Source organism: Planococcus citri, chromosome 5, assembly GCF_950023065.1.
Source record: "Planococcus citri chromosome 5, ihPlaCitr1.1, whole genome shotgun sequence".
Taxonomy (NCBI): domain Eukaryota; kingdom Metazoa; phylum Arthropoda; class Insecta; order Hemiptera; family Pseudococcidae; genus Planococcus; species Planococcus citri.
In genome coordinates, this window is record NC_088681.1 from 30,361,129 (window position 1) to 30,387,098 (window position 25,970).

Consider the following 25,970-nt stretch of genomic DNA (forward strand, 5'->3'; position numbering starts at 1 on the left):
ATTTCATTTATCTTTTTCTCACGGCAAATTTTTTGCCCCCCTCCCCCACCGCCCACTCCGAAAAAAACATCTCTAGTTTTGTTCGTGTCGGGTTCGCTAATTTTCGCGAAATTGAATCGATTACAATACCAATTAAACAAACCGAACTTGAGCCTAAAACTGCATCACTCATTTTGAATCGGATTCAATTTTTTTGGCGAATCGTTCCATCTCTGCTAAATTTTATTCGTTTGACATGGACACTTACCTAGTTTAATAAATGCACCTAGTGTATATTTTAAATCAGAGTGGAAAATATCAGATTCACATATCTGTAGGGGTAAAAAAAATATGAATTAGGTAGGTCTAAAACGTAAAAATTCAATATTAAAATTTGATATTCACCTCGTTTATAAAATCTTCGGTAACAAAGAATTTATTGTCGAATTCCTTAGCAACATGATTCGGCACCTCATCGACTTTTGTCCGTTCTATTCTGTACTGTGTTTCCACAATCACCGTAATTCTACTAGCGATTTGGTGCGCTGTCAAATCGATTTTTTCGGCGACTCTGTTAACCAACGTCTGGACTACTCGGTCCACGTGAGTACCACCATGTAGGTATCTCGTGGTTGATTTCTGATGGAAGCCAAAATAAAACACATGTTAGGGAAAAACATAAATGAAAAGGAATTAGTTATTCAAGAATTAGGCTACTTACCTTTCTTTTTGGGTCGATTACTTCTGTTTTAATGACTGAGTAACGCTGATGGGAGTCAGTACTCGAAGCCGTAATTCCCACCTTCCATCCTTCGTTTTCAAGAACATATACTTGGTGGTCTTTTTTCGAAAATAATTGGACGAACTCTTTAAACGAACCAACCTAAACAATAAATAAATGTTGTGAAAATTTACTGGAGGCTCTAGTAATTTTCACAAAGTCTCTGGAGGCTCCGAAACGACTTAAAATCCACCTGCACTCGACTTCATAGCGTATTGAAATTAGTTTGCAAAATAAAGTTCGGATTTCTAACTGCATTTGATGAAATTTTGTGTGGAAATTCTATTTTCAAAAAGTCGCTGGAGGCTCCAAAATGAGTTGAACTCAGATGAAGTAAGTAGTCTTCCGAGTATTAAAATTGGAGTGAAGAGTATAAATTTCGGCAAAATGTCAAGTTTCAAAAATCTACTGGATGCTCCAGGACTACTCGAAACGGTTTGAAACAGTTGCCAATCGATTTGGCAGGTCGAAAATAGGGTAATTCCCGAATTTCTGCTTTCTGGGTCAATTTGGTAAAATTTTGAATTTTCCCCACATTTATGGCCTAAATTTGATTTTTAAAAATTCGTCAGAATACCTACAAATTTTTGCCTATACCTACCGTGTGTTTGGTGTTATTTAAGAGAACGAGTTTTGTTTCTTGAAGGTAGGACAACTCGAGTGTTTTGAAAAATACCAGTTCCAGTGTACCGTCGTGTGGAACCTTTTTTTGCGGTAGACGTTCGTGGTGTATATGTAATTCGATTTTAGTATGTGGAAGTGGAAAAATAGATCTGGTTACCTTCGCAGGCTTACGTGCAATAGCATTGCAAAAAGTCTGAAACAGTTTTGAAAACATACCTACGTATTAATAAATAACCTTGCTTGATAATAAAATAGGTATATAGACCTACATGCATAATGACATAGGTATAGGTATACTTACATTTTTGTACTCGATATCTTTGCACAATATGTTTAGAACTAAACGTTTGCAGAACAAACTGGATAATCTGAAATTGTTCAATTCGTCAGGGTCTTCTTTTAGGTATACCGTTCCGTTTTCGTCGGGGCTGAATAATTTAGTGATTGCTTCTGGTTTGGCTGCATCTACGGGTTGAATCGCTGCATTAAAGTCTATAGAGATTTCTCTGAAACATAGTTAACAATTATTGACGTTGTAAACAGCAGCTAGGTACTTGGAATAATCACTCGCGAAACTAAGTTTTACAAACATACTCCTCCAAAGTTTCCTCAAGTTTAAGTTGAACGTCAGTTACATATTTATTCGAAGTTCCATATTCCACAATTCCTATGATTACTTTGACAATCGCCGGATCGTTGACTATTTCTTTGTAGAGGAATCTCTCTTCTTGAAGGTCGTAACACCATGTCTTTTTTTCATATTCATCATCGTGGCGCACTGCATTAATTTATTACATATATAGTACGTACATAGGTTTTACGAAAGTAGGAGAAATATCTACTGTAAAACTAAAAGTACTCGTAAGTACTTACCTAAAAATGAATGCGGATTTTGAGTAATACTTTTGTAGTGAAAATAGCTGTCCATGACCTACAGAATGAATGCAAAAATGAAACGTTCAATTAGCAAAAGAGCAAAAAAATGATAGGTAATATTATTGTTTGGAAATAACGTACCTACCTACTTGTATTTTTATTTACTTATTTATTTTTTGCCTTGTGAGATCGGTTAATAATTCAATTTATTGATAAAAGACAATATTGGAAGACCGCGGGTATTCGATAGTTTTCAGCATTTTACAACGTTTTATTGAAAAAACATCAATGCAAAGATATATCGGTAACTCCTAATTTTTTTCAATTTTCTCAGTACCTATTCAGTATTTTCTCCTCTTTACATTAATATACGTATGTAAATACCCGATTTGTAGCTTCAATAATGCTGAAAACGGATGAAAATTATCAAGTACATGAAAATTGAATTTGTCGCGTGAGAAATTATCAAAATTAAAATTTTTTTTAATGCCAAAAAATAGAAAATTGAATTCTCTTCAAATAATAATCAATACATAATAGTGAAAAACCCTTCCGTTTTTGTGTAGAAATTTTAATTATGCAATTTCTCATCAGTCATGTAAATTACTTCGTCTTCGTCTATCATTGCATTATGACGTAATTAAATTAATTATAATTTCTCCGCGAGTATCGAAGCTACAAATTTGGTAATTATATACCTATAAATGTAAAGAGGAGAAAATGCTGAATACTGAGAAATTTAAAAAAATTGGGAGTTACGATGTATGTATTTTTGATAAAATGTTGTATGTAAAATGCTGGAAACGGATGAAAATTGCTACACAAAAATTGAATTTTTCGCGTTGGAAGTGATCGAAATTTATTTTTTTTAATACCAAAAAATCGAAAATTAAATTCCTTTCAAGTAATGTCCTATACGTAATTGCGAAAAACTCTACCGTTTTTGCGCAAAAAAATAAAAACCCCGATTTGTCTAATAATGGTGAATGAAGATGAAAATCTGAAAGTCTCACGAATAGATCCGAAGACTTACGACCGCATCGAAATGAAAATGACAATAGAACCTGCCTCTTTGGTATTAAAATAAAAATACCGTGTAAACGAGAGATGGTCAATGGTCATGAACAAGTTGTTTTCTGTTTATTAGGTTGAACTTGAATGACCGAACCACCACCACCACCAACCACCCTGATTTAACGCGATTCATTGTACGACGATAACTACTAATCGTACGAATATACTAACTAACGTACAATATTACATACGTTGTACATGCATATTATGTTGTTTAAGCAAAATTACTCATTATGTATACATAGAACAGGTTAGATCGTATGTATTTGATTACAGTGTATTATTGGTTCTTACCTAAGGTATCGGTATTGACTGTTGTTGATTCTATGTACTTAGGTTCGTTTCTTCTTCAGCTTAACTCATGGTAACTAATTAAATGCTAGGATGTACTGTATTTCAACGAAATAATAAAACCATCTAATTATCTTATAACCTACGTGACAAAAACGCACTGCACAGCAAACCATTATTACGTAACAGAACGATATTCTTTTCTTTATTTTAAAAATAACGAATTTTTTCTATTTTTTTTTTGCCTTGCGAGAGAGGTTTTTACTACAAATTTATCCACGATTAGAGAAGGTGTAGGTATTTAGATGACAGCCTTTGACCTACCTTTACGCGTAAAATAGCGCTATATTCAGAAGGTAGATTTAAAGAAATCTGCTAAAAAAATACGTTACGTTGTTACAATAATAACGTACCTACGTATTTTTCTCGCGTATGGTCATGCAGGCGCAGGTATAAAAAACGCTGCGCTACGAGAATTTGATTACGTAATCTTAGTCGTAGCGTACTTGCTGAAAAACGCCCGTACACGTGAAGTGCTGTGGTAGTGCAGGTGGTTAGGATTCCGCTCGATGATCCGGGGACCCGAGTTCGAACCCTGACCGGGTCGAAAATTTTTTCGAGGATAATTTGAGCAACGTAGATTTTTTGCGAAAAATAAAAATTCATACGCGCTGATTACTTAGTTCGGCTTCAGATCATTTGCACGAAGATGAATAAGTGATAGGACGAACGTTGCTTTATAGAAAAAAACAATGTGAAAAAAAAGGTAATTAATTAGTCTCGTGACAAGTTTCATAGAAAATTATACAAGGTTGATAATGTATGTACTTATTATAAAGTGGTTTGTTGGAAGAAAGTTTGGAAAAAAAAAAACGATGAAAAATTTAATACCAACGCGAATGTTGTCGAATACCTATACGATGAGTACAAGAGGTACCTAGTACGAGTAATTTTCTATTCGAAATCGAAAGATCGGTGTTGGGAAAAATAGAAAATTGCAGGTTGCGCTATTGCTCTCGTATAAATCATTCATCAGCTTATCCTTCTTGATGTACGTGTTGGGACTGTTGGGGTAGTTTTCTCACTATAGTCGGTTTATTTTTCTCGGCTGAAGGTTTTTTTCATCGTGTAGAAAAGTAATTTGTTTGGTTTATTTAAAAAAGAAAAACCGATGAAAAATGTACGAAGGAGGTACGATGTACGAGTATCTACTTGGCAATGGGGTTTTCACTTCTTTTTTTTTTTTTGAAAATACTTTTATTACGATTTTATTGTTTAGAATGAGTAAGATGAATTGATGAAAATCAGTGTTGTCATAACGTTATTCATAACGTAACGAAAAAACGAAAAAACGGAAAAAACCGGAATTTTTTCCGTTATAATAACGTAACGATAAACGAAAACGAAATTTTCTACAGAAGAAACGATAACGAAATTATAACGTTATGAAAAAATCTTTGTGCCATAACGAAACGAAAAACGGAAAAACGGAAAAAATTCCGTTATTTTTTTCGTTTTTTTTTACTAAGCATTGATTAAATAAAAAAAAATAAAAAATGTACAAAATTTTTAAAAAAGTTTGCAAAATGATTAAAAAATTATTAATTAATAAAAGTAGTCCAGTCGAATTAGAAATTATTTTTGCGCCAAAATGCTCAGGATGGTGTCCTAAATGACATACTAAAACCCACCCTAAATCCGCCTGGAGCTTCTCCCCCCAGACCCACATTTGTACCCCCTAGCACAGTTTTTCGCCATTTTCTCCCCCGCATTGCATTTTAGCGAAAAATATGTGGTTAGATAAAACATAAAAGAATCTATGTCAAATTTCTGATCTAATGATGTATCAACTTTCCTTGTATGTTCAAGGGGGTACAACTATTCAAAAAAGGGGGGTTTCCTGAAAAATACATAAAGGATATAGGCGCCTAAGGGGGGTGAAATGGTCCCCGAAAGCATTCGAGTTCATATCAGCATGGAAGGTGGGTACGATGGAGAAACTTGCGCGTGAAAAATTTCAGATCCACACCCCCACCCCTTTTTGGACCCCCCTTTTCTGAAATTTCAATAACGCTTTTCTCAGCCCCATGTTGACCGATTTTGAAAATTTTTCTGGAAGTTATGTATTATGTATATCCTTAGTACGTATCCCCACAAAAATTTTCAACCCCAATACTGAGAAATTTTTGAAACATTTTGTACTTTTTTCAGTTTTTTCAGAGTAACCCCCAATTTGGGCATTTTTGTACTATAACGAAAAACAAAACGAAATAACGAAATAACGGAAAAATGAAATGATATAATAACGATAAACGGAAAACATAACGTAACGGAATTATCTGTGTAACGAAATAACGGAAAAATAACGTAACGAAAAATTTCACAATTCTGAAACGAAACGATATAACATAACGGAAAAAAAATTTCGTTATGACAACACTGATGAAAATCGAACGATTTTTTTGTACATTTTTCAAATTGATGATAAAGTTTGTAATAGCCTATATTGGAAAATTTTTCAAAATTCGACGAATTTTTTATTTGGGTAAATGTTGGTTTTCTTATTTTTATTACAAGATAATGGGCGATACCTATTCGTTATGTTGAGTCACCCCGAATTGAGTAGGATAACCTTTTATAATCTTGAGGTGTGCGCTTCAAATTATCTATCATATCTTTGTTATTTTAATTTTACTCGTATATTAACGAATAATTCATAATTGGCTCTTCAGTTATTGTACCTATCTATTTTAAATATTTATCGTGTGTGAAGGATTATTTCATATTTTTCATGTCGTATTGTTGTTTCAAATTTCACTAAGGAATTTTCCATTCGAATATTTTTTCGAAAGTTTATAATAAATTATAGTCGGGTCGAGAAACCGTCTCAATAGAAGATAATCTTACTTTAACAAACTACAAATATCAATCGAGGTTTTCTCATATTAAGTACAAAGGTGTTGGCGATCACTATGTGTTTGAAAAATGTCCCGAAACTTATACTTAAAATTACATATAAAACAAAGAAAAGAACATCGTCAAATTCGTCGGTTAGGTATAGGTAGGCCTATAGAAGAAAAGGAAAACGAAAAGTCAAGAGTATTCGAGTATTCTTTAGGCAGAAGGGTCATTCCGCGTCAATTCGACCAAGAAGTGGTAAGGAAGGTCGGTGATTTTTTTGAAATTTTTCTATGGAATAACCTTCCGAAGGGATGACCAATGGCGCTAATCGCAGCCCTCTAGCCCTTTTTTAAAGGCTGCTAGGGGGTGTCAAAGTTTTCAGTGAACTTGAAATAGGTATCATCCATTCCAGCAGTGGAGTGCTCGATAACCGCGATACCTACCAAAATGGAACTTTTCTCAATAGTGGGAGGTTTTGAAAGGCTTTTTGGTGATACCATAAAAATCAGCATTGCCTTTTTTTTAAATATGAAAAATTATTAGCTCGAAGCTCAAAAATTCTGAAAAAAATATATTATGGACAACTTTTCACGCCGAACAACATATTAAAAAATTGCGATGGCATTATTTCGTGAAGTCGATTTTCAAAAATTGAAAGTTTACAAAAAAATGCGATTTTTTAATTTAAAACCTGAAAAAAAGTTTTGATTGGTGACGTTGAACCATTTGACCCCTATTTTTACGTATCCGTTGAAAAAGTTGAAAAAACCCATTTACTCGATGAAATAAACTCATCATAAAAAAATCAAAATTGAAAAAAAAATTCAATTTTCAATTTCAAACATCAAAAAAAGTTTGAAATTCAGTCGTCTTATTTTGACCTCTTTCTGACGCATTCCGTGAAAAAGTTGATAAAAAGCACACTCATAGCAAAAAAATTAAAATTCGAATTTTGTTTTTTTTGTGATGAGCTCATTTCACTTTGCTGCCCAAAATTTTCAAAAAACCTCGCTTTTTTTCATAAAAAAAGTTGCTAAATAGTTCAACGTATCACTTTCTAGACAAGTTCTATTTTTTAAATTTGAAAAACATTAAAAAAATAAACTAAACAGTCATCGCACACGTTAAAAATAAAAAATAAAAAATGAAAAAATTTATTCATCAAAATTTTAAAATACGAGTACATTAATATAGTTATACAATTCACATAATACACATCTGTCACAAATAACCTATAGGCACATTACCTTAATATACTTTTTAATACAATTTACTGTTTCGCTGAAACGATGCAATCTAAACTAAGCTTTTTGATTAGATCTTTACTGCTCGAACATTTTTCAACCGTGTCCGCGAGTTCTTCGATTGCTTTAAAATTTTTTCGATGTATTTTTGTTCCCGGTTTAGCGTATCGATCTTTGTTTGCCATTTTGGTTAATAAGTATTTTAACCAGTACACGTTCGTTTTTGGAGAAAATTCCTTCCAATTGTTCCTAAACAAATTACATCGATTTATTTCCCAGTCTAAGAAAACAAAAATATATTCTTTTTTGAGAACTTCAACCTACTTTACTGCGTTTCTCATTAATCTGTAAACTTCGAATTGAAAATCGCTGCTACTATCGCCTGAAAATAGTCCTGGACTAGTGCCGATGTCGTAAAACAATATGCAGTTATTTATTGATATCCTCGATAACGTATAATCGATAATCGTGACCTGTGAATCAATAAAATAAAATGAAATAAACTGCATAAGCAGTAAAGTCAGATAATCCTAAAAAGTTGATAATTTGAAACAATACTCGGAGGAAATTTCGAGTAATTAGCAAAAGTTGAACAACTATCGGAGCAATGAATTTCTATATACATCATTCATCAGTGTGATCATTAAAATCACCTACTTTGACACCGCGTAGTTTGACAGAATTTTGGAATTCTCCAATTTTATATGCTGCTGTCTCTTCTGTTGACTTTGAAACCAATATATTGCCCCAATGAAGGTCTCGGTGCTCGAATTGAAACGCTGTTTCGGCTACAGCCAACGCGTGAGTAACCTAACAAAGCATACGCATAGAATTATAAAACGGACACGTATAAATTTACAATAATTAAGTATATAGTTCACTAATATTACATGATTCTTTTACCAATTTACAGCATAGCAAATTAAATCACAATAAACAAAACATTATTAAAAGAGGGGGGAAAACACGAAAAATAAAAAATAGCGAACAAAAAGAAATACCTACTTACATAGGTACTTCAGCTGAGCGAAAATCAAACTAAAGGATTTACTTGACGAGTAAAAAATCTAGTGTCGTGAATTTCATAAACACGACGACGTAGAAATTCACTCGTCAACCATCCCGTTCAAAAGTTCAAAACTACTCGAACACTGTGGCAAATATTCGGCAAAGAAGCTTCTATGTATTAATGATTTTTACCTGAGCGAATACAGACAACGCTTGCCGGGCGTTATTTAATTTAAAATTTTCGAATGATTCGCCGCCGTGACTCAATTCTAAAATTACGTATAATTGATTTCCATCGAATGCTCTTGGCGACTCGTTTTCTGAATCTGAAACATGAAAATATATGCATTCGTCTTTAATCATCGAAAAGAAATTTCGTTCGTGAATTTCAACTCGACGTACCGTTTTTATCTTTGTAAACGTCCCGGAGCTCTATTAATTTTTTGGGATATCTCCCATAAACGCAATGACAATTTTTAAAATCGGCGAAATTATCTGTATAATAATCTGTTCTTTTTTTCAGATTGCTCAGGTTTCTAAAAAAAATAAATAAATAAATAAATAAGATAACGGGATTCGAGTAATCGTATTAGTATTCCACACATAAAAGTACAGTCGAGTTGTATGTATGTATTAAACAATAATACATACGAGGCAACGAATTACTTATGAGAAAATTCAACTATTCGTCGAAATGCTGATACCTATAATTGAATTTTTATCGTCACAATTGTGTACTCGAGTATTCGCTTACTTCAGCGTATTTTGTAATTACATGATTTCGTCGAGTTTCAACTTTTGCTCAAGTATAAAATGATTTTTTTTTCTTATGTTTGAAAATTTATGGTATCTGCCTGCCTATGTGATAGTAGGTAAATCGTATAAATCTACAAAATGGAATGCAGTGAAACAGAAGTTAATTAAGTAGATGAATCGAAAGATACTCACATCGTTATAACCAATTCGGAAAGAATTTCTTCGAATTTTTTCTGCTTTTCGTCGTTAATAAGTAGATCTCCTTCGATTGGTATAATTTTTAGTACGGTGGAGCATTGTGGTTGATTTGTGTTTACCATAAATATTTCTCCAAATGTGCCTTCGCCGATTTTCTTACAGTCATTTCCTAACACCCTGCGACCGAAAAATAAAAATCAATTAATAAAATTGCACACAGGTTCATTTTTCTCTTACTCAAAAGATACCATTAAAACATAGTACCGGTCGTTAAAATATTCATGGAAAGGTATCGGTTCCTTCTGGTTGCACAATCCCAAAAGTTTTTGTTTAGGGGAACGACAATCTTGTAATTCGTTAGAATTTACCGATGACGATACTACGGGACAATGAGAGTAATCTGAAAAATCAATCGATACGGTATTTAAAAATTTTGTGGAAGTTAACTTACGAAATTAGAAACGAACTTCCGGCTTCTAAATTGTACTGACCGGTGTTTGAGCATTGTGATTTCTGATTCAATCTGGGCAGCGTTCGATTGTCCGTAGAATCTATGGAAAAGGTGAATACCACGCTCGGCGTTGGCATACTTTTCTTGAGTCCAGGTGATGGGTGATCATTTCCTTTCACGATTCCGATTCTCGTTTTTCTATCATCATGATCACTTCAATTAGTGGCTTTTTAAATTTCCATTCGTAGACAGTGGCGATTTTCAGGTCGAAGTTAGGGAAGTCAGACTTCCCCTAAAATTTCTCTCATGATTTTACAATTTTTTTAAAAATCAAAAAAATGCTCGAATTACTTACAAATACAATTATAAGTTTTTCTTTGCTCAAAAAATTTTGATTCGAAAACACGAATGTTCTAAATATGACAAATTAAAGAAAACCACATGGCAAAACGCGTGATTGGAATTTTACCGCGACAGCACCGCCGCCGCCGTGGCAAAAACGTTGACATGGTAACAGAATCGCCACTGTACGTATAGTCCGGCATATGACAATAGGAGTAATTGCACCCCCCCGCCGATCCTCCGGGACAACATTTTTCTTAAAGGGGTCATCCTAAGGAACATTTTAATGCAAAGTTGCCAAAAAAAAAGTTGGCCTTACTTACAAAATGGCGGCCATTTTGATTGACAGGTCAGCCGAAATCGCAGATTTTGCGTTTTAAAATAGGACTTGCACAAACTTTTTCAAACTTTACAAAGCTAGATCGAAAGATCATGCAAAAATTTATCACCTGTCCAAATTTCAAGTGCTAAAGTGCGTTTTTCGATTTTTGGTGAATTTTTGAAAATCGAATTTAGGCCAAAAATGAGGGAAAAAATCAAAATTTTACCAAATTGACCAAGAAAGCTGAAATTTGGGATATACCCTATTTTCGACATGCCAAATCGATTGGAAACGGTTTCAACCCGTTTTGAGCAGTTCTGGAGCCTCCAGCAGATTTTTGAAACTCGAAATTCCCACAAAATTCCATCAAATTGGAGTTGTAAAGCTAAAATTCATTCTAAAAACTAGTTTCAATACGCTACGAAGTACTGCAGGTGAATTTCAAGTCGTTTTGGAGGCTCCAGCGACTTTTTGAAAATTCCTGAAACCTCCATCAGATTTTTGAATCTTTTAAATTTTCACAAAATTTCATCAAATGGAGATGGAAAGCTGAAATTTACTCTACACTCCAACTTTAACACCCTCGGAAGACGACTTTAGGTGGGTTCAAGTAATTTTAGGGCCACCAGCGACTTTTTTTGAAAATTACTGGAGCCTCTAGCAGATTTTTGGAACTTTAAATTTTCACAGAATTTCATCAAATGGAGATGGAAAGCTGAAATTTACTCCACATTTCAATTTTAACACCCTCTGAAGACGATTTCAGGTGGGTTCAAGTCATTTTAGGGCCTCCAGCGACTTTTTTGAAAATTACTGGAGCCTCCAGTAGATTTTTGAAACTTGAAATTTCCCCAACATTAATTTATCAAATGGAGTTTGCAAGCTGAAATTTACTTCGCAGACTACATGGTGGTTTCAAATGGTTTTGAAGCTTCCAGCTACTTTTAGGAAATTTAAATTTTCCAAAAAAACGTCATACAACCTTTCAAAAAGTTGCTGGAGGCTCCAAAAAGACTTGAAATTCACCAGCAGTCAACTTCGTAGCGTATTGAAATTGGTGTGCAGAATGAATTTCGACTCTCCATCTTGGTTTGATAACATTTTGGGGAAATTTCAAGTTTCAAAAATCTACTGGAGGTTCCAGTAATTTTCAAAAAAGTCGTTGAAGGCTCTAAAATGACTTGAAATCCACCAGAAGTCGTTTTCAGATGGTGTTAAAATTGGAGTGTAGAGTAAATGTCAGCTTTCCATCTCTATTTGATGAAATTTTGTGAAAATTTAAAGTTTCAAAAATCTGCTGGAGGCTTCAGGAATTTTCAAAAAGTCACTGGAGGCTCCAAAACAACTTGAAATTCACCTTCAGTACTTCGTAGCGTATTGAAACTAGTTTTTAGAATGAATTTTAGCTTTACAACTCCAATTTGATGGAATTTTGTGGGAATTTCGAGTTTCAAAAATCTGCTGGAGGCTCCAGAACTGCTCAAAAAGGGTTGAAACCGTTTCCAATCGATTTGGCATGTCGAAAATAGGGTATATCCCAAATTTCAGCTTTCTTGGTCAATTTGGTAAAATTTTGATTTTTTCCCTCATTTTTGGCCTAAATTCGATTTTCAAAAATTCACCAAAAATCGAAAAACGCACTTTAGCACTTGAAATTTGGACAGGTGATAAATTTTTGCATGATCTTTCGATCTAGCTTTGTAAAGTTTGAAAAAGTTTGTGCAAGTCCTATTTTAAAACGCAAAATCTGCGATTTCGGCTGACCTGTCAATCAAAATGGCCGCCATTTTGTAAGTAAGGCCAACTTTTTTTTGGCAACTTTGCATTAAAATGTTCCCTAGGATGTCCCCTTTAAGAAAAATGTTGTCCCGGAGGATCGGCGGGGGGGTGCAATTACTCCTATTGTCATATGCCGGACTAGTATGTAGGTACTAGGTACATAGTAGGTATAGGTATTACCAACATATGTAACAACATACCTTCTTCTTGGACTCGTACTGCCACTGCTAGTATCTGCATTCGAGGGAATAAAACGTAGTCTTAAGCTTCGTCCCGCTTCTTTTTCATCGTTTGAATCTTTGACCTGTTTTAGGCCAATGCTATCCTTTTCTATGCAGATGATGCGGTACTTTCGAGCGTGTCTTCCGTCGACGTCGCTACTGAAAGTAAAACCCGACATCTTCAAAAGTTTGATTACGTAAACGGTAAAACGATACTTCTTAACTAGCAACACGACGACGTATTTTAGTATAACAATTGAGTCTAGTTAAAACATGAACACGCGACGTAGGTACATATCATCGACTTCGCAGGCAAACGCGTTGGTGTTTTTTAGATAGCTCAGTACGAGAACACGAGGCTATAAATTTACAAAGACGATGTGAAATCACGTGTTTGTACTTATGTGTTAGAGTGTGTCTTTCAGTAGGTATAATTATTTATACGACGCGTAGCACGCACGTAATAATATATACGAAAAGATGAAGGAATAAGAAAGACAGTCCCTGAGGAAGTGAGGAGAGGGCGAGCAAGAAGTGGAAAATAATATAAAATAAATCTACGCCTTCCTGTGTGGCGATGGCGCGAGCTTTATAATTAACGTCGATGCTTCAGATGTACTATACCTAGACTTACCCATGTGACTCGAGTAGGTAGACTAGAGATAGGCTACGATTAATAATGGGGTTATTTTTTTTCTTGCAGGAAGAACGAATCGCCACTCTGGAGAAACGATATGTGAGCGCTCAAAGAGAATCGTCATCATTGCACGACCTTAATGAAAAACTGGAGCAAGAATTGAAACATAAAGACGCCCAGATAAAGGTTAATGCGAAATATTTCATACAGTTTGGCCCTAATCTTAAAAGAAAATCGAGTCAATGACCGATCCATTAATTGTTAACCTATCTCCTCCACCCTTAATACGTAGCCTATCTATTAAAATGAGCATGTATATTTTTCTGTGTTAACCTGGTGCATGTTGGATGTTGGTTTCTACAGTTACAAGAAGATAAAATTGGGACTATACAAGAAAAATTTGAGCTGTGTGAGCAAAAGTTAACTCAGTATGCTAAGCTTCCAGATATGGAGCAGGAATTGAGATAAGTAAGGGCTCAGGTAGGCGTGATAAAAATATGGATTACGACAACACACCATAAATAATTGTTTTTCAACACAAGTATACAAATAGTTTAGTAGAACTAGCGTCTTTCTCGTAATTTTTTCTTTATGGTAGTTCGAAAATTGAATTTTTCTAAACGTATATCCAAAATGTAGGTATCTGCCTATAATAAATAAGTGTCCGATCGGTCAAGGTTTTGTTCCATGACTCGTTTAGTATGCGTGTATCTTCTCTATATACATATTGCCGGATGTTACTGATTACTGGGTGATAATAATGATTACGGAAACTATGATAGCTGGAAAGCTCAAATTTGAGATGTGGAAAGGGTTTGATAACAGGTCATCAGGAAAAATCTAAAAAGTTCGAAATGTCAATTAGGAAAGCTTCTGGAGTAATTTTGAAAATTACATAATCTGGAAAAAACTATTTGAAAAAAATAATTCTCATGTAGAAGAAGCTAAATCAATATTTTTGCCATTTTTGGAAATTTTCAAAAGAATCGTTTCCGTAGCCTGACATCCGGCTCTAGTCGGATGTGTCTGTATGGACGCGAGTTATCGAACCAAAATTTGATCTGATAAAGTTAGATCTGGTCTGATCATCCAGACCAGTTATTCAGCCAATTGATTTGTTTGTTGCCTCTTAAGATCATTGACCCGCGTGTCCGGACTTTCAAGGTCACTGTCGTGCTTGTCTAGCCTTCCAGGGTTGTCTGTCAACGTGTCGCACCCCTAAAGGTCATTGACCTGTCAATATTTCTTTCCCATTATCGTCTGTCTGTACTCTTCAGGTCATTGACCCGTCTCACCTCTCAAGGTCGTCAGTCTACCTGGTTTATAAATGGGTACGACTTGAAAAAACGTTAGATGGACAAGTTGCCTCTCTTTAAAATTGAAAGGGCAGCGAGCTTCGAAAAAAAAATTGAAGAAACGTATTTTTGAACATGGAAAATGGGTACTTACTTTGAAAATGAACAAATTTTGTCATTATGAATTTGTGCCTAACTTTAAAATTGAAGAAGCTGAAAATAAAAATATTTTTTTTAATTCTTTGGAAATTTCTTCGAAAATATTTTTGGCCCTTTTAATTTAAAAGTCAAGAAAAAATTCATAATGACAAAATTTGTTCATTTTTTATAATGCTACCCATTCTTTTTTTCCAAGCTCGGTTGCCTCTTAAATTTCAAAAATAGGCAACTCTTCCGTCTAACGTTTTGTTATTCAAGTCGTACCCGGTTTGTATCCAAATCTGAAGTTAGACATGCACTCACCAGACACCCTGTTATTTTGAGTCGAATGTTTTGGATTTCTTTTGATCAGTTAGCGACGCTAACCATAAATTTTGAGAACTCTATTTTATAAAGCTTTGAATTTTTAGATTATAAGACTGAAATTTTTGAAAACCCAGCTCTGAAATTAAGTCCATGGATCCATGAAATTTTATCTTTCAAAATAGTAATCTTAATTTATTTTTCAGAATCCAACGAGAGATTACAATCTCATTTGAAAGAAAGAATGAATTCCATCGAAGAGAAGAACTGCCTGACTCAAGATTTAGAAAAAGCTAGAAAAATAATCGAAGAACTGCAAATAGAAAAGGTGCATTTGGTTTTATGTATTTATTCGATTTCATTAATTTATCGCATTGAAAATTGAAAATAAATTAATAATTTTGATTTCTCTACAGAATGAATTAATGAAAGAACTACCTAAGCAAATCAAAAATAGAAATAGATTGCATCAAGAGGCAAATGCTGCAACAAGAAATCGCCTTCAACATTCAGCAGACGGATGCGTTGACGAGAAGTTTATCTCCAACTGCCGGTGAACCTAGTTCGTTATTAAGAAGTAATACTAGTCAACTATCTCCATACGATTCACATTCGTTGTCAAGAAGGCATTTAAAATCAAAAGTCAATATGTTAGATGATGATACATCAAAGGTACGTGTGGTCGTAGTAAGAATTACCGAAGAAAATAACGAACGAATTTTTTAATTAGTAACTGTTCCATTGTGTTTTTGGTTTCAGGAATGGGAGAAATTACAACAAGCTCATGTATTAGCCAATGTTCAACAAGCATTCGATGTTAGCAGCGATATAGAATGCGACGATAATGAAAGTATATTCAGCGGAGCTGATATGTTGTCTCCTAATGGCCATACAGATGCGCAAACTTTAGCTTTAATGTTGCAAGAACAATTGGATGCGATAAATAATGAGATCAGGTACCTAATAAGATACCTATATTTTTTTTCAAAAACTTGGTAGTCTATAAATTTGAGAGGACTCAGATTCGACCTCCTGCCAGTAATTTATGAATATTATTGAATATTGACATTATCTGTTGCTATAGATTGATCCAAGAAGAAAAGCAAAACACAGAAGCTCGAGCCGAAGAACTAGAATCACGTGTTGGCAGCTTAGAGCACATGAACTTAGGTACTTTGACCCGAGGTCGCAGCTTCGACAAAGGATCACCACCTCTGAGCGGTCGATCAACCCCTCAACGGGATTACTTGCATAAATATCACACGGTGAGCATCTATTGTTGATAATTCAAATTGAAATTACTTTACCTATGGTGAGGGGAGGGAGTAGGGAACGATGCAACTGCACTAAATGTACTCGTATGTATTTACGGCGATGCGGGAACGATATTATGAAATAGCGATGTTTTAATATATAGGCTCCAGCTGCCATGTCTCCGGCTCACCTACGCCAGTACGCGGACTCGGCTAAACACAGTTATGCCGCATACGAACCTGTAAAAAAGGTGATTGGTCGAAAAAATCAAATGAGAGAAACTGGCGTTGGCGTCTCGCGCTTAAGCCCTACCTACCTACCTACCTACCTACTCGTATTTTTGCAAAAGATGAGAAAATCGTGAGATTAGCACGCGAATCTAAGCTGTTTATATTCAAAGCTTTATTCTCATTTTTGTTTTTATATCTCTGGAGCTACTATTCGTTTATATCTATATACCTACTTATTATATTCTGCGAGCTTGAAACCCATGAGGATAATGTGCATGAGATCGCGGCTCATTACGTATAAATTATTTATCATCTTTCGCGTATTGACCGCGATCATTCAAAACCAACGAATGCGAATGCTATTAGCTTTGATAAAGTTGAAAAGGCAAATTCAGCAGGGTATGGTGGGATCGTGGGTGTGCGTTTTTCTACGTTTGAGTGCTAATATTTGGTTTATTTTTTCACAGTTACCATTCCCGGAAGATGATAGTTCTTCTATGTCTGCTGTAAATGCAGCTGGTACTGCTAGTCCACTCACTGCGAGATCTATGAGACTGGAAAGAGTCGCTCATGCTTTGGCTCAAAGTCAAGAAGAATTATTGAGGTATGTTTTGCTATATAATTATTTAATTTTCATCTAAATTGACGCTGGAGAGTAACCGAGGAATTTTTCGTGATTACAGAAAAGCTGGCATCAATCAATTACCGAGCAATCAAAGTTTGAATTACGAACACAGTAATTACGCGTAAGTTGATACTTATTATTTCAAATAATTGAATAATAGATAAAATTTCTTCTCGTATTAATTAATGCGATTTCTTCTATTTTGATACGATTAGAAATCAAGACATGATACATAGAAATATGCAGCTATCTAGTCTCCCTCGTACTACGCAATCCGGTACCATGAATTCGATAGGTAATTCATCGGCCGTAGTCGCAGCCCATAAGAAAAAGAGCATCAAGTCTTCTCTCGGCAGATTCTTCAGTAAAAAAGAAAAAGTAAAATAACGAACGTTCATTTCCTACGATGATTTCAGTATCCTGGATTAGTTTTATAATCTTTTTTGTTACTCGACAGGGTAAAGTAGTCAAAGAAGGTGTTATTAATCCGTTACCTCAATACGGAGGCGATTCCGGCTTCATGTCTTCGTCTTACGTGGATTCCGATATGACCGATAATGTTAGTTTATGCGGCTCCAGTATCGGTCAAAAAGGAGATTTTGATAGAAGAAAAAAGAAAAAGTAATTTTTTAAAAGATAATAATATTTACTCGTTCATTGTGCAATATACGAGAGAATATTAATTTTTCTAAAATGTCGTTATTGCAGACACGAACTCTTAGCCGAAGCTATGAAAGCTGGTACTCCTTTCGCACTATGGAATGGTCCTACAATCGTGGCATGGCTAGAGCTTTGGGTCGGTATGCCAGCCTGGTATGTGGCTGCGTGTCGAGCGAATGTCAAATCCGGTGCTATAATGAGTGCGCTTTCAGATACCGAAATTCAAAGAGAAATCGGTATCAGGTAATCTCGTTGCATTTAAAATTATACGTATGTATTGAAATGCGTTAGTTTCGTATTATAATGTTTCGTTTTATTTTTTTGTCAAAATAGTAATCCGCTGCATAGATTAAAATTAAGATTAGATATTCAAGAAATGGTTTTCTTTAACGAGTCCGTCTGCACCAAAGACCTTGCGTGCAACGTTAGCGTTCGGTGATATGAACCATGAACGGATCGGTAACTATTGGTTACCTGGTTTAGGATTACCTCAGTATCGGTCTACCTTCATGGAATGCTTGGTCGATGCTCGAATGTTGGATCATTTAACTAAAAAAGATCTCAGAGGGCAGTTGAAAATGGTCGATAGTTTCCATAGGTAAAGTATATTTGCCTATTTATTACCGATTTGGTTTTTATTACTTCGTAAAAAAAATTTTCGATGAAAATTTGAACAATTTAATCTTAAGTCCTGTCTTTCCTCCTTTCCTTCCTCTGCATCCTTTTCGACCCTTTTTCGTCACGATCGCATTCAAAATGTAAAATGATTAAATATTTTTAATAAATCATAAAAAAATTCGGTGACCGAAACCAATCAAACTGATTACCAAAAACAAAAAACACTAAAAACCACTAAAATTGTTGAAAAAACAAAACAAAATTTTGCCCGAATTTGGTTTTTGTTTGTTTGTTTGTTTGTTTGTTTTTTTTTTTTTGACAATTTGACTTCAACTATGATGAACTTTTGAGCTACTTTCATGCACTCTAAATCCAAAGCTAAAAGTAAAACCAAGAACTCGAAAAAAGAGGAAAATGAAAGTTCTCTCTACTAGTTTATTTTTATATATCCGTGGTAATTGATAGTGTCTGCGAAAGTGACATTTAATTTTTCAATTGATTCGAATCTAAAAATTCGATTTTTATTATGGTGAATTTTGCAAAAATCTGAGTCTAAGAGAAGGGATGATACACACTGTCTTTCAAAAAATGAGAAAAATCATTACCAAAACTAAAATGTGTCAGAATTTAAACTGAAACCAAAAAGTGAAACTTTCAAAAACCAAAACCAAAAAATTTCAAAACTAGACCCGAAACCAAAAGCAAAATGAGTCTGAATTGAAACCAAAACCAGAAAAATACATATTTCAGAAATAAAACCAAACCCAAAATTAAAACCAAAGTGTGTCAGAATTGAAACCAAAACCAAAAACCATTACGTTTGAAAAATCAAAATTCGTTTTGGCTTCGGTCACTGCAGAAGTCTTGATTTTCGCTGTAAAATGTTGAAAATGTTTAGAGGAATTACTAATTTTTTAAAAATAAAATAATAAAATGAAAAAATTCTGGCTCTCTCGGTTAGAAAATTTTTTTAGCAGACATTCTTTTAAATAAGTATGCTACAATTTTTTTTTGTTGAAAACATATTTTGAAAATTTTCCTTTTTTTGTCCTAAGTAAGTATTGTTGAACTTTGTGAAATTTTTCAAAGTCCACGATTTGAGAAAAAGTAGCTCTTGATACCGTTACATGTTTCTCTCTCACAATTGTTTTGTGTTTAGATTGGTATGTACTGCTTTTTCCCTCCACTTGTCAACTTATGAGCAATTTTTTTGATCAAAAATCATTAATTAGATGGCCATTTTTTGTAGAAATTTAGCTAGAAGATCTGAAAAATGAAAATGTGCGTAAAATAAACATACGAGTAGACATTTTTTTGGGTCAAAGTTACGTGAATAATTATTCAAGTGTCTTTTGTTTAAAATAATAAACATGGAAATTAATTTTAATTTTTTCAAAATTTAAAATTGAAAAAAAACAACTTACAAACACATATTGAAAAAAATTGAATGAAAAACCATGAAATTCGATGAAATATCCTGAAAACTGTTAAAAATTGTTTAGAAGTGGATAAAATATTAAAAAAATTAAAATTATTTGGCAAGAAGATTCAAATTGTAGAAAAATGATTGAAATCGTTTGAAAATTGTTCATCGTAGCATAAACAATTACCTATTCATAAAAATATTTTAGAAATTTAATGCAAAAAACTTTTTCATTTTTCAAAAAAATGAGGTTTTTTATTCTTCAAAAAAAATAAACTATTTTTAACTATAATTTTGAAATGTTTTGAGACTTTTTGAGGAATTTTCATTAAAGTTTGAATCATTTCAGCGCAATTTTGGTACATTTTTATTCAGGAATTTGTATGTTGATGTGAAAGAAAATACTTATTTGTAATATAATTTCAATGATGTTCATTGCCCATAATTTCAATCTTTTTTTGAAAACCTTTTAGTCCAGGAAAAATAGCATTCCATTGGGAAAAATGGGGGAGAAAGCTGAATTTTGGTATACTGGTCCATTTTTTTGTGCTGAACACGAATCCGATGAGTCCCCGGTCGTCCCTGGTGTGCGTTCTCCCCTATTGTGGATCTAAGCCCCCCAAAACCAGTTTTTTGCAATTTTCTCCCCCGCATTGCATTTTAGCGAGAAATAGGTGGTCGGATAAGAATCTACGTCAAATTTCCGATCTAGTGATATATCAACTTTCTTTGTACCCCCAAGGGGGGTGGAACCACAACCATTCAAAAAAGGGGGTTCCCCAAAAAATACATAAGGGCTATAGGCGCCTAAGAGGGGTGAAATGGTCCCCAAAAGCGTTTAACATGAAAGGTGGGTACCATAGAGAAACCTCTGCGCAAAAAATTTCAGATCCACACCCCCTCCCCTTTTTGCGGAACCCCCCTTTTTTGAAATTTCAGTAGCACTTTTCTCAGCCCCATTTCAACCGATTTTGAAAATTTTTCTGGAAGTTATGTATATCTTTGATAGGTATTCACACAAAAATTTTCAACCCCCTCCCCTCAAATTTACCCCTCAAAATGGCGTTTTTTCATTTTTTTATGCCTATTAACAATCAAGATACCTCAGTATCGGTCTACCTTCATGGAATGCTTGGTCGATGCTCGAATGTCGGATCATTTAATTAAAAAAGATCTCAGAGGGCAGTTGAAAATGGTCGATAGTTTCCATAGGTAAAGTATAATAGCCTATTGATTACCTATTTGGAGATTTTTCGATGAAAATATGAACAATTTAATCCTAAATCCTCTCTTTCCTCCATCCCTTCCTCTGCCTCCCACTCGGCCCTTTTTCGTCACGATCGCATTGGAAATATAAAATAATTGAAATATTTTTGAAAAATCATAAAAAACTTCGGTGACCGAAACTAATTAAATTGATTATCAAAAACGGTAAAAACCACTAAAATTGTTGAAAAAAACAAAATTTTGCCGGATTTAGTTTTTTTTTTTTTTTTTTTAACAATTTGATTTAACTATGATGAATTTTTGAGCTGCTTTCACGCATTCCAAGCCCAAAACTAAAAGTAAAACCATGCAAGAACTTGAAAAGAAGAAAATGAAAGTTCTCTCTTCTAGTTTTATTTTTATATATCAGTAGTGATTAGTGATAGTGTCTACGAAGGTGAAATTTCCAAATAGATTCGAATCTTAAAATTCGATTCTTGTTGTGCTGAAATTTTGCAAGATGCTGAGGCTGAGAGAAGAGATGAAACACACTCAAAAAATGAGAAAAATCACAACCAAGCTAAAATGTGTGAGGATTGAAACTGAAACCAAAAAGCAAAACGTTCAAAAAACCAAAACCAAAAAACTTCAAAACTAAACCCGAAACCAAGAATATTTTAGAACCAAAACCAAACCCAAAATTAAAACCAAAGTGTTTCAAAATTGAAACCAAAACCAAAAACCAACACGTTTGAAAAATCAAAATTGGTTTTGGCTTCGGTCACTGCGAAGGTCTTGTTTTTCGATGTAAAATTTTGAAAATGTTTAGAGAAATTACTTATTTTCTGAGAAATAAAATAAAATAAAAAAATGAACAAAATTGTGGCTCTCTCGGATAATTTTTTTTTTAGAGACATTCTTTTAAATATGTTTCCTTTTTTTTTTTTGAAAAGTCTGCTATTGCTTTTTTTTATATTTTGATTTTTTTTTTGTCATAATATAATAAATAATTGTTGAACTCAGAGAAAACTTTAAAAATCCACGATTTGAAAAAAAGTAGCTTTTGATACCGTCGCATGTTTCTCCCTCGCAATTGTTTTGGGTTTAAATATGTATGTATTGCTTTTTCTTTCCACATGTCAACTTATGAGCAATTATTTTGATCAGAAGTCATTAGGTGCCTATTTTTTGTAAACATTTAGCTAGAAGATCTGAAAAGTAAATTTGTGTGAAATAAAAATCGAAAACCCATGAAATTCGATGAAATATTCTGAAAACTGTTGAAAATTGTTTAGAAGTCGATAAAATATTACAAAAGTGAATTAAAATTTTGCTAGAAGATTCAAATTGTAGAAAAAAGATTAAAATCGTTTGAAAATTTGTTCATTGTGGCATAAACAATTATCCATAAAGATATTTTAGAAATTGAAAAAAAATAACTTTTTGTTTTTCAAAAAAATGAAGTTTTTTATTTTATTTTTTTAAATTTAAACTATTTTTAAATATAATTTTGAAATGTTTTGAGATATTTTGAGGAATTTTCATCGAATTCATTTCAATGTAATTTTGGTACATTTTTATTTAGGAATTTGAATGTTGACGTAAAAAAATACTTATTTGTAGTATAATTTTAGTGAAATTCACTGCCCTAATCATTATGATATGATTTCAATCTTTTTTTGAAAACTTTTGAACAGTTTTCATTTCGACTACTCGTATTTTTTTCATCAATTTCATATTTAGGAAAAAAACATGTCAGGTGAATTGTTTGAAAAGAACCTAATTTCAACTTCATGCTTCATGTTTTTCGATTTCGCTTTTTTTTTCACTTTTCATCGTCAAAACTCGCATAGGATTCTGTATCGAGGGAGGGGGGATGACCATCTAGAAGTTTTTTTTTTCAAGGAAGCTTTTATTGTTTGTATAATAAGCAAAATCTGAAAAAATGGAGTCAGAAATCATATTTTTGTTCATTAAGATGTCATTCAAGTAATTTTGAACACATAATAAATTTCAACTCTCTGCCTCCAATTAATGGTAAATTTCAAAGAATTATCTGTCGTAAAAATTGTCATTTTTTTACGATTTTTAGATTATTTAGAACATTTTTTAGTTATTATGATTTTATTTGGCGCTGGTTTGAAATATTTTTACACAATTTGATTTCCAAATTTTAACACAATTTCTTTGAATTATGATTTTTTTGAACTATCTTATAAAAACATCTATTTTTGAAAACACTGTGGAGAACGTTATTGGATTTGGGTGGAGAAGAGATAGGTAATGATATTTTTTCTGTTGGCAAAAAAATTGATTGCACTACTAAAATGGAGGTTTTTTTTTCAGATTTCACGTGTTTTTGTTTTCTTGCATGCATCATTACAATATTAATGTTTTTTTTTGAAAAAAAAAAAAATGAAAAAATAAAAATACCTACTCATTTATTTAAAGTTGTCGACTTTCAACAAGTTTTTCATCTCCCCTGCTCTTTCTTTTGAGTCATGAATGTGTCTCGTCCATTCCATTTTCTGTTTTGAAAAATGAAAAAAAAAAGGTCATTGATAAAAAAATATAGATAAGTTTCAGTTCGTCTTCAAAAAGTATCGATGCTGACAAATGAAAGTTTTTGTGGTTACTGCTCCTTCCATTTCCAAGGCCAGATTAGTCTCATTCCACTCACCTAAAAAATAATATCAGTCTTTTTTTCTCTCTTAATTTGTCACAAATGTTTTATGCTACTAATGAGTAGTTTATTAAATGCGAATTTTTTGATTACAGAAAACGTCGGTGTTTTGGTGTGGTCAAACAATAGAGTCATACGATGGGTATCATCTATCGGATTAAAGGTATGAGCAGAAACCTTCTGTAATAATGTTTAATATTCCATTAAGATTATCCCAATTATTTATTAATTGTTGGTATTTTTGTGAAATAGGATTACGCTGGTAATCTATTAGAATCAGGAGTTCACGGAGCGTTGATAATGGATGAGAATTTCGACAGTAGTAGTTTCGCTTTAACTTTACAAATTCCTACTCAAAATATACAAGTACCTACGTTGAATTAATCTAACACAGCGGTAATACTGTAAATTTCACGTATATTAATCGATCCGTTAACTTATGTCATTCTTAGGCTAGACAAATTTTGGAAAACGAATTTTCCAAATTAATCGCAATGGCAGCCGAACGAAGACCTGTAAGTATGTGGCTTGCTTGTTATATTCTTTATTTGGCTGGTCAGCCTCAGCTTATTGTTTGTGCACACTTAATTAACATGTTTTCACCATTAATCCATGTTGTGCATTGGGTTTAGCTTATTTATAGCTGTTTTTCACCTTCTAATTTTCTTATTTTTTACACAGTTCGCTCAGAAATACCTGGAATATTTGATGACCTTGATCCACAAACCGGTGGACTTCATTCAAGCTGCAGTTGTTATGCAAGCTTTGTCATCGGTCTTCGCCAAGAAAGTTGATAATTTGCAAGAGCAAGTTTTACAATTCCATATTATATTTCGTAAATTGGAGTAAGTTCTGAACCCTACCAAACTTTCATTTACAGTAATGAATCTGTTATTAACGTTCCAATTTATTCGATAGACTGGGAAGATTGAACGAAGTTGGCGCACCTAACGATGAAGAAGAGGGGGATGATCCTGAGAATCGTGATAAAGCAAAATCGCAGAAAAAGAAAAACGACAAAGAAGCTTTGTTGAATCGTTTCGAAGATATTTGTTCGGATGTTTCCCTTATAAGTATGTTTGTGCTCAACAAATTGGTAAATATGTTGCTCCCTCGACTAAATTAAATTTCGATTTCGTAGGAAAATCTTGGATAAAAAAGTTCACTTACGAAGAAGTTAAAAAGGCTGATTCTTTTTTGGTTCGTAATAAAATCTCCGAATGTCCCAGAGTGAAAACCAAAGATGATTTTTCTTGCTACATTTACGATAGTAAAGAAGAAGTTTTGGGCAGAAAGGAAGAACTCAGGTTCGTGCGAATAGATTACACCTCATAATTAGGCCGGTTTTGTTTCCAGAAAAAATAACGATTTATTTTTATTCCACAGTATCAACGGAATCTTGTGTAACGGCGTGATTCCCAAAGAAGACTTTTGTCTATCATGTGATCATGGCGAAAATGGCGCTGCCATTGATGGTTAGTTGAACAGAAATGGAATTGTTATCCAATACTTTGCAATTAAAATGAATTCATTTGTGCAGATTCTGTTTTCAATGTGCCAGCCGAATCACATCAAATGGACATTGATACGAATCCGTCTTCCGTAATCAACCCCATGGAAATTGATCACAAACCTCTCGATGTACCACCTTCTCCTAGTGATCCTGGGTCTCAAAGTTATCAAAATGTCGTCGAAGAATTCCCCAATAATTCCAATCTCGATGAAAGTGATACGTCTGGATTTGCTTATTTCGAAAAAATGAAGTAAATATTACGTTTGCAGTCGAAACTCGTTTTATAAGAATAACCAAAACAAACATTCTCCAATTACAGTAAAGTTGGCGAAGCTGTGGTGAACGTCGACCAAATGATTGAAGCTGTTTGGAATCCTATTTGCAATAAAAACAAAGCAATCGAAAGACAATTAAAAACAAGAAGTGTTGTCAAACTGCCTGAATGCTTGAAAAAGGTTTGTTTTATGTGTGAATCAATTTCACGCGAAATTATTCCTACTTTTATTGTGATTGATTT

The 25,970-nt window shown here is 33.6% G+C and overlaps 2 protein-coding genes and 1 long non-coding RNA gene across 12 annotated transcripts in view; 1 reads left to right on the top strand and 2 right to left on the bottom strand.

Moving 5' to 3' along the window:
* Window positions 1-24,239, top strand: part of LOC135847512 (liprin-alpha-1-like) — a 49,137-nt gene extending 24,898 nt beyond the window's left edge. For 6 of the 9 annotated variants that reach the window (XM_065367065.1, XM_065367063.1, XM_065367062.1 and 3 more), the window contains exons 3-17: window positions 13,551-13,670; window positions 13,848-13,964; window positions 15,448-15,569; window positions 15,658-15,913; window positions 16,001-16,197; window positions 16,326-16,506; window positions 16,659-16,745; window positions 17,193-17,329; window positions 17,409-17,471; window positions 17,566-17,728; window positions 17,808-17,971; window positions 18,059-18,253; window positions 18,344-18,608; window positions 24,036-24,103; window positions 24,193-24,239. In XM_065367065.1, the coding sequence (XP_065223137.1) occupies window positions 15,722-15,913; window positions 16,001-16,197; window positions 16,326-16,506; window positions 16,659-16,745; window positions 17,193-17,329; window positions 17,409-17,471; window positions 17,566-17,728; window positions 17,808-17,971; window positions 18,059-18,253; window positions 18,344-18,449 (1,485 nt within the window). In that variant the 5' untranslated portion in view covers window positions 13,551-13,670; window positions 13,848-13,964; window positions 15,448-15,569; window positions 15,658-15,721 and the 3' untranslated portion in view covers window positions 18,450-18,608; window positions 24,036-24,103; window positions 24,193-24,239. The remainder of the gene's footprint in view (window positions 1-13,550; window positions 13,671-13,847; window positions 13,965-15,447; window positions 15,570-15,657; window positions 15,914-16,000; window positions 16,198-16,325; window positions 16,507-16,658; window positions 16,746-17,192; window positions 17,330-17,408; window positions 17,472-17,565; window positions 17,729-17,807; window positions 17,972-18,058; window positions 18,254-18,343; window positions 18,609-24,035; window positions 24,104-24,192) is intronic. The other 3 variants (XM_065367066.1, XM_065367068.1, XM_065367069.1) reach the window with 3 other exon arrangements.
* LOC135847517 (uncharacterized) lies at window positions 707-2,155 on the bottom strand. Its single transcript, XR_010559186.1, has 4 exons — window positions 1,979-2,155; window positions 1,686-1,890; window positions 1,362-1,577; window positions 707-862 (listed from the first exon to the last, which is right to left on the bottom strand). It is a non-coding gene; the product is annotated as an uncharacterized LOC135847517 (long non-coding RNA).
* LOC135847513 (serine/threonine-protein kinase haspin homolog) lies at window positions 7,642-13,554 on the bottom strand. Of its 2 annotated transcripts, none has more exons than XM_065367071.1 (9): window positions 12,827-13,554; window positions 10,224-10,381; window positions 9,997-10,132; window positions 9,727-9,909; window positions 9,181-9,314; window positions 8,971-9,104; window positions 8,428-8,580; window positions 8,095-8,243; window positions 7,642-8,019 (listed from the first exon to the last, which is right to left on the bottom strand). In XM_065367071.1, exons 1-9 carry the CDS (start codon window positions 13,024-13,026, stop codon window positions 7,797-7,799), a joined length of 1,470 nt encoding a protein of 489 aa, XP_065223143.1. In that variant the 5' UTR covers window positions 13,027-13,554; the 3' UTR covers window positions 7,642-7,796. The 2 variants fall into 2 exon arrangements, with proteins under 2 accessions (XP_065223143.1, XP_065223142.1); XM_065367070.1 differs by having other exon boundaries at window positions 10,224-10,396.
* Window positions 24,240-25,970: the final 1,731 nt, after the last annotated feature.

Coding starts and splice junctions, on each gene's coding strand:
- LOC135847513 (XM_065367070.1), bottom strand. CDS start 13,026: ATGTCGGGTTTTACTTTCAGTAGCGACGTCGACGGAAGACACGCTCGA. Junction 9,315..9,726: donor TCCGAATTGGTTATAACGAT/GTGAGTATCTTT, acceptor TATTTTTTTTAG/AAACCTGAGCAATCTGAAAA. Junction 9,105..9,180: donor CGTTTACAAAGATAAAAACG/GTACGTCGAGTT, acceptor TTCATGTTTCAG/ATTCAGAAAACGAGTCGCCA.